This window comes from Phyllostomus hastatus, unplaced genomic scaffold (genome assembly GCF_019186645.2).
Source record: "Phyllostomus hastatus isolate PE091 unplaced genomic scaffold, TTU_PhHast_1.1 phas_contig_98, whole genome shotgun sequence".
Lineage (NCBI taxonomy): Eukaryota > Metazoa > Chordata > Mammalia > Chiroptera > Phyllostomidae > Phyllostomus > Phyllostomus hastatus.
Genome location: NW_025333999.1, coordinates 4,151,304 through 4,165,705, shown reverse-complemented (window position 1 = coordinate 4,165,705; position 14,402 = coordinate 4,151,304). Strand labels below are relative to the sequence as shown.

Here is a 14,402-nt window from a genome sequence, read left to right as displayed (position 1 = left end):
AAATACATATACACATAAGCTCACTACTAACCCATGAGAGAGTCTTGAGTTCAACAAAGTAGTTCCATAGATTTTGTTTATCTGCACTATATTCATTAGTTTTATTATCCCACATTACCATCAGAAATAAGAAAACAGGCACAGGAGACTCAATTTTTTAGAATTACATAACAGTATACTTAAAAAGTTTGTATATTTTCTAGAAATATGTAAACATGGACATATGCAATATGTACTCTTAATTTTGTAAGGTGCCATTGATTCAACACACTGTACACTTTAAATATGTGCAGTAGAAAAATCTAATGATGTGCTTCCAGTCAAGATGGAGACATAGGTAGATATGCTTCACCTCCTCATGCAACCACAGAGAATTACAAATAAATCTCAAAACAAATAACACCCAGAACTGACAGAAAATCTAACTGTTTGGAAGTCTAACAACCATGGATTTTAAAAAGCCACATTCATCAATATGGGTGTCTTTCCTATAATAAGCCAAGCTACTAAGACAGGGAGTCAAATAAGCTCTGCCTAATATAGAGAAACAAACACAGGGAGGCTGCCAAATTGAGGATACAAAGAAATATGGTCCAAATGAAAGGACAGAACAAAAGAATTAAACAAAACATGGAAGGTCCATCAAGAAACATGTATAAGGTACACATGGACAAAGCCAAAGGGGATAGGTTTGAGGGTAGGAGGTGGGGATGGGTGGGGCAGGGTGCTAAGGTGGGGTGCAAATAGAGACAACTGTACTTGAACAACAATAAAAAAAGGGAAAAATTAAAAATTTTTAAAAAGAACTAATCAAAACAGGGATAACCAACCTAAACACTTGTGATCAAGATGCTCAAAGAACTCATTAATATGGAAATAACATAAAGTAATAAATGAAGGTTACACTAAGTGAAATAAAGAAAAAAACATACAGGGAACCAACAGTGAAGGGGAGGAAACTGGAATTCAAGTCAACAGTTTACAACATAAGGAAGAAATAAACATTCAACCAGAACAGCATGAAGAAACAAGAACTCAAAAATCTAGGGCAGTATAGGAAGCCTTTGGGATATCTCCAAACATACCAACACCCAAATCGTGGGATGCCAAAAGGAGAAGAGGAAGAGCAAGAAATTGAAAAGTTATTTGAAAAATAATGAAGGAAAGCTTCCCTAAGTTGGCAAAAGAAATAGACATACAAGTCCAGGAAGCATAGAGAGTTTCAGACAAGTCAGATCCAGAGAAAACCACACCAAGACAGATCATAATTAAAATGCCAAGGGCTAAAGATAAAGAGAGAATTTTAAAAATGCAGTAAGATAAAAGCAGAGTGTTACAAACAAGGGAGTTCCCATAAAACTGTCACCTGATTTCTCAAAAGAAATCTTATAGGCAAGAAGGGACTGGCAAGAAGTACTCAAAGTCATGAAACACAAGAATCTATATCCAAGATTACTCTATCCAGCAAAGCTATTGTAACAGGGTTCAGCCAAGAGGGGGGCCCCTAAATGGAGATTTGGAATGCTGTTCAGAACTCAAGGTGTTCAGGAAATATTTGGATGTCCTCACCCCTTCCCCTACAGGTGTGGACTAGGGGAAGGGACACATGGAGCTGGGCCATTGAGGGCTGTTTTGCATAGCAACAGCCTTGCAGCTAACCTCTGGTGTGGTCTTTTAACATATCTATAACCTTTACCTGGTTGCATAGATATGTTAAATAGCTGTGCCCATGCTCAGAGCCAGGGGAATGGAAGTAACTTCCTCACCAAGATGTAACTGGGGGACAGGTCCCCCAAGTTACAGCACCTGCATGAGAGCTTCAAGATGATTGGCTCCATGACATGGGGCCACACCTTCCCAGACCCATGATGGCAGCCCAGTAAAGCTGGAAGGATATGAGAGTGCTGGCAAGTGTGGTCAATTGTGGGAGGAGTTGGAAATGAGACTGCAGAGGAGGATTGGCACGGGGATTTAAACTGAGACTCAGCAGCCATAGAGGGGAGAACCATTTGGTTTTGGCTGAGTAGAGACTCCTGCAGCCCTGTGAAAGAGAATCACTCTGTCTTTAGCAGAGTGGGGACTCCCTTGACCATTGCGCAGGGGGAGAAGCACTTGGTTTTGGCTGAGTGGGGTCTCCTGTGGCCCTTGTGCAAAGAGAACCACATGGCTGGGGCAGTGCAGAGAGAACCACGCAGCTTTGCCAGAGTGGGGACCCCTGCAGCTTTAGAAGGGGAAACCACCACCCGGCTTTAACAGAGGTCCTGGTGGCATAGCTGATGGTGCTGGGAACCGAGGGAGGCCTACCAGCCGAGGTGGGTTACTGAGAAGAACTGGGGGCTGCTGAGCCATGGACTTTTATTTCTTTTCCTGAGATACGGTACCCCAGACTGGGCAAAGGGGGAAGGAAGGACTGTGTGTGTTTGTGGGTGTTTTAAGGGACTTTGGAATTTTGATGAAGACATAGGTCACTACTTTAAGTCTGTATAGCATTAAATAAACATTTCCTTTCCTTTTCACGAATCTCTGGCATTGAGAAACATCTTTCCTCTGGCGGTGGACATAACGAACCTGGGGGGTTCCTTTCGGGTAATAGTATATTGCCCTTGCCCCCCCCCTTTGTTGTTTGGTAACACTATCATTTAGAATGGAAGAGCAGATACAGTACTTCCCAGATAAGGTCAAGTTAAAGGAGTTCATCATCACCAAGCCCTTATTATATGAAACATTAAAGGGACTTATCTAAGAAAAAGATCAAAACTATGAACAGTAAAATGACAACAAACTTACAACTATCAAAGACTGAATCTAAAAAAAACAAACTAAGCAAACAACCAGGACAGGGACAGAATCATAGATATGGAGATCATTTGGAGGGTTATCAGCTGAGAGGGGCAGGGGAAGAATGGGGGGAAAGGTACAAGAATTAAGAAAGGTAATCAGTAGGTACAAAATAGACAGGGAGATATTAAGAATAATATAGGAAATGGAGAAGCCAAAGAACTTATATGCAGGACCAATGGACATGAACTAAGTGGAGGTATTGCTGGAAGGAAGTGAGGTCCAGGCAGAGGGGGACTAAAGGGGGAAAATTGGGACAACTGTAATAGCATAATCAATAAAATATATTTAAAACAAAATCTAATGTGTGGTTCAGGGTAAGATGTAGAATACAGGTAGCTGAATCACACTTTAACAGGAGATGGAGAACTATCACTGGGTAGAGAGTAAAGTGTGTTGTATGGATGTAAAAACAGTGGCATTAATTTAAGGCAAATCACTTTTTTAGTAAACTAGATGATTAGTCTCTATCTTTAAATACAGGAAACTGACATAAATTGGTTCAAGGCAGGGTGCACACAAGCCTTACATAACATCATGGATGAGCTATAGACCCTCAGTGAAGAGAATCACAGCTGATGCAGACTAAAAAAATTCAGGGCAGAGATTAGAACAATTCCCATCACATAATTCAATTAGACAAAATAGGCATTATAATAATATAACATTTAGGACAGGTTGCTATATAGCAGTAGTTAATTGGTACAATAATCCAGGCAAACAAAACTGAAGGAAATTAAAATAACCCTCCATTTCTTACTTTCAGTATATGTTCTGAGATTTGGAGGCAGCATTTGTGATCATTCAATTATTGGAATTTATTCTGGACAACTGGATTAACAACTAACTCTATTTAGGTTCCTTCCAGGTAATGTGGATAGGCTGGAAGGATTTGCATGTTTAGTGTAAAACTGGTGACCCTGCATCACAGGCCTGGGAAGCAATTCAAGCCCTCTTGTGTGTCACCATCTGGTCATGGAGATGGAGGAGATTCCAGTGCATGAGGAGATATTAATTGATGATACTGACATAGTTCATTTGCTGTCTATTTCATAATTAGGCCAAATTTTAGAAGAGTAGAGATATTTTTGTTTAGAGCTATAGAGGAATCATATTTAAATACAGCACTATAATTTTGAAGAACAAACAGGAAAATAATTGAGTAATAAAATTTAAAATACACTAACCATCCTTTACCTCAGTGAAAACCAGCCCTTGCACATAGAACCCATCTTCTATACACCAGGAGTAGTTTACAGCATGAAAAAAATATATATATTGCAGAGTAATCAGATAAGTAATGCTTCTCCATCTCTAAGGTTAATTTTGACTAAACCTCATATTAGGTAAAACATTTGTTATTTAACAAATTTGTCTTTCCATGTGGACCCTGACTAGAGATACATAGTTAATAATCAATGGTTGCCAGGGACTACGGCAGGCACTGTGGGCACCAAACTGAATGAGAGAATAAAAGCAGGAGTCCAGTTAAAAGTCAGCAGAATGTGAAAGCTCATGTTATCAGGAAGAATAGTTAAGAGAGTGAAGTAGAGTAGAGTCACAGACCAAAGCAGAAATTGTATTTCACATTTTCCTGTGAAAACATCACATGAACAAGCTTAGTTAACAAGTAGAGTTTATTTCACGTGGGTACTACAACTCATGAATATTCTTTCAGTAACATGAAAGAAAATTCTTGAGATCCTATGTGCCATTTGAGAAAAAAGTATTCTTAGGAAGTCCATATGGCCCCGGGAAATAAGAGGAAATTTTCAAATATTTTCAATTCAAACTTGGGAAAAAGTTTGTGAAAGTGAGATGATGGACAAAAGAGAAAAAGTCTATATATTAGAGCAGAAAGCATGATAAACTGAAGTACTTCTTTTTTTAATATATTTTATTGATTATGCTATTACATTTGTCCCATTTCCCCCTTCACTCCCCTCCACCCTGTATCCCCTCTCCCACCCACGTTCCCCCCCTTTAGTTCACGTCCATGTGTCATTTTTATGAGTTCTTCAGCTTCCACCTTTCCCGTACTATTCTTGCCCTCCCCCTATCTATTTTCAACCTACATTCTATGCTACTTATTCTCTATACCTTTCCCCCCTCCCCTCCTCCCACCCCCCTGCTGCTAGCCCTCCATGTGCCCTCCATTTCTGTGGTTCTGTTCCTGTTCTAGTTGTTTACTTAGTTTCTTTTAGTTTTGCTTTAGGTGTGGTTGTTAATAATTGTGAGTTTGCTGTCCTTTTACTATCCATGTCTTTTTCTTTATCTTCTTTTCTTAGATAAGTCCCTTTAGCATTTCATAAAATAAGGGCTTGGTGATGATGAACTCCTTTAATTTGACCTTATCTGAAAAGCACTTTATCTTCCCTCCCATTCTAAATGAGAGCTTTGCTGGATAGAGCAATCTGGGATGTAGGTCCTTGTCTTTCATGACTTGGAATATTTCTTTCCAGCCCCTTCTTGCCTGTAAGGTCTCTTTGGAGAAATAAGCTGACAGTCTGATGGGAACTCCTTTGTAGGTGACTGTCCCCTTATCTCTTGCTGCTTCTAGGATTCTCTCCTTCGTTTTTACCTTGGCTAATGTAATTATGATGTGCCTTGGTGTGTTTTTTCTTGGGTCCAACTTCTTTGGGGCTCTCTGAGCTTCTTGGATTTCTTGGAAGACTGTTCCCTTTGCCAGATTGGGGAAGTTCTCCTTTATTATTTGTTCAAATAACTTTTCCACTTGTTGCTCCTCCCCTTTTGGTACCCCTATAATTCGAATGTTGGAACATTTAAAGGTGTCCTGGATGTTCCCAAGGCTCTCCTCAATTTTTTGAATTATTATTTCATCATGCTTTCCTGCTTGATTGATTCTATCTTCCTCCTGGTCCACTGTATTGTTTTGAGACTCAGATACCTTCCTGTCTCTATTGGCTCTCCTCCGCATATCTTCCTGCATCTCTTTTATGGTAACCTGCATCCTTTCATCTAAATTGTGCCCAAAATCAACCAATTCCGTGAGCTTTCTGATCACCAGCATTTTGAACTGTGCATCTGATAGATTGGCTATTTCTTGGTCGCTCAAAAGGATGAGTCCTGGGGGACTGATCTGCTCTGTTGTACACATGTCTTATATCTTTACCTGTCTCTATTTTTTTTTTCTGGTCTGGTCGCTCTAGTTACGGTGGGGGGCGGAGCCTTAGGTGATCACCAGGGCTGGGCGCCCCAGTCGCTAGATTGTGATGTTATATGTGGGGGCGGGGGCGGGGGCGGGGGCAGGGGCGGGAGGGAATCAATGGCGGCAGTTCAGCTCTCCTGGGCCCAGACCCTTCCCCGGGCTCCTGGGCTGTGAGCTCTGCCCTGGTCCACAATCGCTGCCCCACTGGGCAGCCACAGCTTGCATACTCAGGAATCACCGCTGCGTTCTTGCGCCCCGGATGGCTGTCGCCCCAATTCCGCGCCAAACTTTCCCCAACCTCCGAGCGCCACCGACCCGCGCCAGCCCTGCGCCCGCTCGGCTCGTCGTCTCCTACCAGTCTGGATGTACGGGTCTACTTCAACTTCTTGGCTGTCCAACTTCCATTCAGATAAATCTTCTATCAGTTCTATGTGTTATGCTGACCGTAATTTATTGTTGTTCTAGTCTTGGTTGTGCGAGGAGGTACAGTGTGTCCACCTATTCCTCCATCTTGCCGGAAGTCCAAACTGAAGTACTTCTATTTTTGAGAAGTTGAATTCAAATAAGTGGAAATTCTAGTAAATAAGTGAAAGAGGAATGTTAAACATTCTGAGACCATTGATGTCCCTCTCCACAGACTGGTGCATGGCCAGCTCCATCTTGTACTTGACTCTGAGGTCTTCAGCAGCAAGACAGGCATTGTCAACCTGTAGAGCGATGTGAGCATTGTCCACAGAAGCTGCAAAGATCTGAGCCCTCAGGTCCTCAATGGTCCTGAAATGATGTCTCTAGTCTCTGTTCTGGAGTCCCTTCTCCTCCAGGTGTTTCTGGAATTTTCTTTCCCATCTCCAGTTATCAGCCTCCAAGCTTCTCACCTTCTCCAGGTAGGAGGCCAGGCAGCCATTCAGACATTACATAGACTTCTGGCTTTGGATGCCCCCTATGCCTGCCAGACCCCCAGTCATCCCGGCAGCCTGGACCCCCAAATGCCCAGCTGCCCTGTGCACTACCAGTGTAGTATGACATGGAGATCTGGAAGCTGATCCCCCAGTGCCTGCAAAGACACTGGCTGAGCTGCTGGCTGGCCTGGTCATTGGCTGGGGGACTCAGGAGCCCAGGGTCTGGTAGTTTGTGAACAGAATGGAACAGGTTGTGATGCTCACATTGTTTAGGAAGGAAGGCAAGAGATAACAGGTTTGAGACAAAGACTCAACTTAAAATTTTTTTAAGTTTTGCATTAATTTAGAAACAGAGAAAAATGCAGAGAGAGAGAGAGAAAGGAAGGGGTGGGGAGACAGAGAGAAATACTGACTTGTTCCACATTTTGAAGCATTCATCAGTTGTTTCTCATATGTGCCCTGACCAGAGATAGAACCTGCAATCTTGGTGTATTGGGATGATGCTCTAACCAACTAAACTGCTTGGCAGGGCCCCAACTAATACATTTCTGAAAAAGACTATAGTGAGTAGAATAAAAACCTCCAAATAATGTACACTTACTAATCCCCAGAACTTTGAACATGCTATTTTAATACTAAGGGGTAGATTAAGGAAGAAGATGAAATAATTTTGTTAATGCACTGACCTTTTTTCATTTTTTTATTTTTTATTATTGTTCAATTACAGTTGTCTGCATTTTCCTCCCACAACTCCCCTCCACTCCAGACATCCCCACCTCCCTCCCCTGCTTCCACCCTCCCCCTTGGTTTTGTCCATGTATCCTTTCTAGTAGTTCCTGAAAACCCTACCCCAATTCTGCCCCATTATCCCCTCACACCGCCCCTCTGGTTACTGTCAGATTGTTCTTAATTTCAGTATCTCTGGTTATATTTTTCTTGCTTGTTTTGTTGATTGGGTTCCAGTTAAATGTGAGATCCAGTGGTATTTGTCCCTCAGCCTGGCTTATTTCACTTAGCATAATGCTCTCCAGTTCCATCCTTGTTGTCAAAAAGAGTAGGAGCTCCTTATTTCTTTCTACTGCATGGTATTCCATTGTATAAATATACTATAGTTGTTTTTTCATTTTTTCATTTTTATTTTAATTGTTGTTCAAGTACAGTTTTCTACCTTTCCCCTGCACCCACCCTGTACTATAGTTTTTTGATCTATTCATTTACTGATGGGCACTTAGGTTGCTTCCAGCACTTGGCTATTGTAAATTGTGCTGCTATGAACATTGGGGTGCATAGGTTCTTTTGGATTGGTGTTTCAGTGTTCTTAGGATATGATCCCAGCAGTGGAATTGCTGGGTCAAAAGGCAATTCCATTTTTAGTTTTCTGAGGAAATTCCATACTATTTTCCATAGTGGCTGCACCAGTCTGCATTCCCACTAACAGTGCACTAGGGTTCCCTTTTCTCCAAATCCTCTCCAACATTTGTTTGTTGATTTGTTTATGATGGCCATTCTGATGGGTGTGAAGTGGTATCTCATTGTGGCTTTAATTTGCATCTCTCTGATGGCTAGTGATGCTGGGCACATTTTCATATGTCTCTGGGTCCCCTGTATGTCCTCCTTGGAGAAGTGTTTGTCGAAGTCTTTTGCCCATTTTTAACTGGGTTTTTGTCTTCCTGGAGTGGAGTTGTGTGAGTTCTTTATATATTTTCAAGATCAAAACCTTATCCAAGGTATCATTGGCAAATACATTTTCCCATACAGTTGGTTCTCTTTTCATTTTAATGCCATTTTCTTTGGCCATGCAGAAGCTTTTTAATATCAAATTGTATTACAAGGCCACTATAATCAAAATAGCCTGGCACTGGCATTAGAACAGACACATAGACCAATGGAACAGAATAGAGAGCCCAGAAATAAACCCAAGTCTTTATAAAATTTAAAAAAAATAAACTCAACCACCAACTCACACCATACACAAAAATAACTTCAAGGTAGATAAAAGACTTAAATATAAGTTGTGACACCATAAAAGTCCTAGAGGAAAACATAGGCAGGAAAATCGCAGATACTCCGTGCAGTAACATTTTTTCACTGATATGTCCCATAAACCAAGGGACATAAAGGAAAGAATAAACAAATGGGACCTCAGCAAATTAATTAAAAACACATTTATTTATGTTAAATATTATATTAGGATAGCTTTATTCACTTTAAACATTTTATTGAATTTATTAGGGTAATATTGGTTAATAAAATTATATAAGTATCAGGCATACGATTCTATTATATTTCATCTGTGTATTGTACTGTGTGTTCAACACCCAAAGGCAAGTCTCCTTCCTTCACCATTTAACCCCCCGTTACCCTCTTCCAACTCCCATAGCCCCTTTCCTTCTGGTAAGCACCAAAGTGTTGCCTGTGTCTGTGAGTTTCTGTGTCTGTGAGTTGCCTTTGTTTTTTGCTTACTCCCTTCACCATTTTCACCCAGACCCCCAAATCCTCTCCCCTGTAATTGCTGTCAGGCTGTTCTTTGTAACTATGAGTCTGTTTCTATTTTGTTTGTAAGCTTATTTTATTCATTAAATTCCAGATATGAGTAAAATCATATGGTGCTTTTCTTTTCTGACTGACTTATTTCACTTAGCCTGATTCTCTACAGGTCCATCCTAGAAGTAAGTGGCTAAAAGTAAGATTTCTTTCTTTTTATGGAAGTCTTTGTATGGCTGAATAGTATTCCATTGTGTAAATGTGCCACAGCTTTTTTATCTGGAGGTACTTGAGCTGCTTCCAAACCTTGGCTATTGTAAACAATTCTGAAATGAATGTAGGGGTGTATATCTTCTTTCAAATTAGTGTTTTGACCATTTTTTTCAATGATAGATACATGGACCAAGGAAGTATGTATTCTTAATTTTTTTTAATTTTACTTTTTACATCTTTTCTAAAGGTTTTGTTTTATTTATTTTTAGAGAGGGGAATGGTGGGAGAAAGACAGGGAGAGAAGCATCAATGTGTGCTTGCCTCTTGTGCAGACCCTACTGGGGACCTGGCCCACAACTTGAGCATGTACCCTGACTGGGAATTGAACCAGAGACCCTTTGGATCACAGGCCAGCACACAATGCACTGAGCCACATCAGCCAGGGTTGTATTCTTCATTTTTGTATGGCTCGTTTGGTTGAGAAAATTCTGTATTTACTTGGCTGGCGTAGCTCAGTGGATTGAGTGTGGGCTGGGAACTAAAGTGTCCCAGGTTCAATTCCCAGCCAGGGTACATTCCTGGGTTGCAAGCCATAACCCCCAGCAACCACACATTGATGTTTCTCTCTCTCTCTCTCTCCCTCCCTTCCCTCTCTAAAAATAAATAAATAAAATCTTTAAAAAAAAAGAAAATTCTGTATTTAAATACATGAACATTATTGTATGTCATTATACTCCAATAAGTTATTGAAAAGTCTCATGTCTCAAGCAGCATCAAGAACACAGTAGCCAAGACACATTTTATCAAGTTTTGGAGGTATGTCTTCTAACTGGGTAGAAAAGTGTCATATATAGATAGAAATAGTGGAATTAAATTACATTTGATAATCTCATTTTTTGTAAATACATGTTAGCCTACATACATAGCTAAACTGAAATAAATTGGTTCAAGACAGGGGTGCACTACAGCCTCACACAACATCAAGGATGAGCCATAACCTGCAATGCAGGGACACACAGATGATGCAGACTCAGGAGATCTGAGCAGAGTTCAGAACAACTTCCATCATAGAACCCCACTCGATAATAAAGGCATTATAATAAACCATTCTATTCAGGATGTTTGTTATGCAGCAATAGCTGATACAATTATCAAATCAAACAGCACTAAAGGCAAATATAATAATTCTGTTTTTTATGTTTTACATATGTTCTGATATTTGGGACAACCTAGTGATTTTTTTGTTATTCAAAATACTCACAGTCACCTGTAAGTACAGTTATCTCTTTCAACACAGGTGACTGTGTTGAGGTTCCCTTCTGGGGTCTCCAAGAGGTTGCAAGCTCATGCACATTTGTGCAGAAAACCTGGTGATCCTGAATCATGTGACCAAGAAGGGATTCAGCCTCTCTTGTGAGTCACTTTTAATTATGAGAAGAGATTCCTGAGCATGAGAGAGCTATACAATAGATAATCTGGAAACTTTGCATTTACTGTTTCTTTAGTGGTTAAGACAAAATTTAGAAAAAAAGAAATGTTTTGCTTAGAGTCATAGAGGAGTCATAATTGCAGGCAGCACTGGAATTTTCAAGCAGAGAAAGAAATAAAATTCATTAAAGAGGTAAAATATACTAACCAACAACTTACCCCAATGCACAAAGCCCCTTACACATGGGCATCAATTTTCCATACTTCCATGAGTATAGCAATACTTTGCACAGTACTAAAATTAGTGATTAATAATTTTGTCTCATCATATTTCAGGTCATCTCTAACACTCAGGCCATATTAGGTTAATTGATTAAATCTTTCTGTCCATGTAGACTTCACTGTAGGTATGTATGTGATGGTCAATTTCTGTTAGTGCATCCATTGAGCATTAGGACACTGAGATGAATAAGACAATAAAAGCAGGGGAACAGCTATGAAGCAGAGTGGCATGTTTGTAGTCTAAGTGCCCAACACTAAACTTTTAATTTCCAAGGCTTTGACTTCAAAGATAACCATGCTGAACAAACCTGTGGCCAGCTCTCTGATACAGCTGCCAACTAAGCACCCTGGCCTGCTCCCCTGTGAAGGCCCCCTTACAGAAGGCCCTGGAGAACTTAGATAACTGACCTTGGCAGTGACCCACTATTCACTTTTCACACCCTGACACCTGCTCTTAAGTTTTAAATTCACCAATAAAGACTGAAGCTTTGAAACTCTATCCATCCTGCCCTCAGACCTGAATAAATTTTCCCACAATAATGTCTCTCCCTCTCTCCCTCTCTCCCTCTCTCCCTCTCTCTCCCTCTCTCTCCCTCTCTCTCCCTCTCTCTCTCTCTCTCTCTCTCTCTCTCTCTCTCTCTCTCTCTCTCTCTCTCTCTCTCTCCCCCCCCACTCTCACTCCCCTGCCTTCTCTCTCCATGACCTCATCAGTGGACCTTAGGAACATCTGGGCCCTCCAACCTCTGAGTGATAAACTTGCTTTTACCAGGTTCTCTTAGGATTTTGGCTGAGCAGCATCTGTGATCAGAATAAGAACTGCAAGGCCTGATTCAGCCACAACATTGGCTCATGTCAGTGTCACAGGAATTCAGGGACCAGGTGAGTTCCCCAGGCATTTTAAGAATACCTGCATTATCAACAGGCTGAGGCATAAATGGAACAATGTTTAAAATCTACATTATTAGGAAGAATACTTAAGATAGTGACACAAAAATGGGAGGGATGCAAACAACTGTAACTGAACAACAATAAAGTAATTTAAGAGAAAAGAATGACAGACACAAACTAAAAAATGGATTCATATTTTCCTGTACAATGAAATTAAATAAATGTCCTAAGATGCAAAATGTTGTTTTGTCCATGTGAGTAATACAACTCTGATTATTCTTTCAGGAAAAAGGAGAAGTTTTCTTAGCATGATACTTGTCATTTGAGAATATATTTTAGAGAAATCCAAGTTTTCCTATGAAAGATATGGAATTTTCCAAATATTTCTGATCCAATGTTGAGAAACACTTTCATAATATATAAAAATTGTCAAAAGGCTGACAGTGACCAGAGGGGAGAAGGGAGGGAATTACAAGGGAAAAAGGTAAAGGATTTGTAAGAACAAGTATAAAGGACATAAATAACAGGGTTGGGTGGAAACAAGAGGGAGGTGGGGAGGGCTGGGGGATTGGGCTGGGGTGGAGGAAAAGACAGAAAACTATACTTGAACAACAATTAAAATATTTTTTTTAATTGTCAAAGAGAAAACTGTCCGTACATTGTAGCAGAAGCTTGTAAAGTGAGTTACTTAAACTTATAGAGAACATGAATACAAGAAAATGAACCCACCAAGAAATGAAGAGAAGAAGCCAGTCTATCCCCTGGGATCAAACACTGACAGTTTCTGGTTTGAGTTGTTGAGCCACCCACACAAGGTCACATTTTCAGCCCCAGGACAATTGTACACTTGGTATGTGCCATCCCCAAAATTCTTTTCAGAGACTCCTTTATGTCTCTGTTCCTGAGACTGTAGATGAAGGGGTTCAGAATGGGTGTGACCACAGTGTACATCACTGAGGTGACTGCGCTTGACTGTGAGCTGTGGGTACTGGCAGAGCTGAAGTACACACCTAAGACCGAACAATAAAATAAGGAGACAACTGAGAGATGAGATGCACAGGTTGAAAATGCTTTGTATTTCCCCTGAACTGATGGGATTGCACATATGGAGGACACTATCTTAGAGTAAGAGTAAAGGATCCCAGCCAGGGGACCACTAGCCAGCAGCCCAGTGGCCAAATACATAGCCATGTCATTAAGAAAGGTGTCAGAACAGGCAAGTTTTATCATCTGCTTAATTTCACAGATAAAGTGGGGGATTTCCAAGTCTTCCCTGAAGGATGGTCTCAACAACATCAAACTATGTAACAGGGAATTCAGGGAGCTTATTATCCACAACAGCAAAAGCAGCAGTCCACAGAACTGGGGACTCATGATGACCATGTAGTGCAGGGGGTGACAGATGGCAACAAACCTGTCATAGGCCATCGCAGTTAGAAGAAAATTGTCCCATCCTCCAAACAGGATTAAAAAATACATCTGGGTGATGCAGCCTGCACACGTGATGGCTTTGCTCTGTGTCTGGATGCTCACCAACATCTTCGGGATGGTGGTGGAGGTGAAACAGATGTCTACCAAGGACAGGTTGGAGAGGAAGAAGTACATGGGTGTGTGGAGGTGGGAGTCTGAGCTGACGGCCAGGATGATGAGCAGATTTCCCAACACAGTGATCAGGTACGTACAGAGGAACAGGCCAAATAGGATGGGCTGCAGTTCTGGGTCCTCTGATAGTCCCAGGAGAAGAAATTCTGAAGTTGGGGTATCATTGCCTTGGACCATGGGGTGGTGGTCACTACTAAGACAAAGAAATTTTACATAAGTGGGCATAACTAACTAATTGGAGATGCTACAATTAAAATGCTATGTGGAGAAAAGCATGCACAAAGACAGTAGATGTGGGGTTTATTTATGGAGAGTTCAGGGAGACCTAAGAACTAGATTTCATTAGAACAGGGACCTCAAGGGAGAGAAAGCAGGAGATGCTAATTTATTTGCAAAGAGTATTTCCTACAGAGAAAGAGCCAGTGCAAAGACCCATACATGACACTTTTCCAGACATTCAAGACTAAAAATTGAGTCACATGGTGAGGCAAATGAGCAAGAGGAGAGCAATGAGAGATGATCAGAGAATGAGGGAAACAAGGTAACATTTCTGCTGCTACTGAAACTTCAAGTCACAGGGAATCTCTTGTCCACAGTTT

General features: G+C 40.9%; 1 protein-coding gene across 1 annotated transcript; it reads right to left on the bottom strand.

The window, feature by feature from the left end:
* Positions 1-13,017: 13,017 nt before the first annotated feature.
* Positions 13,018-13,980, bottom strand: LOC123828285 (olfactory receptor 7A17-like). Its single transcript, XM_045853118.1, has one exon. It carries the CDS (start codon positions 13,978-13,980, stop codon positions 13,018-13,020), a length of 963 nt encoding a protein of 320 aa, XP_045709074.1.
* Positions 13,981-14,402: the final 422 nt, after the last annotated feature.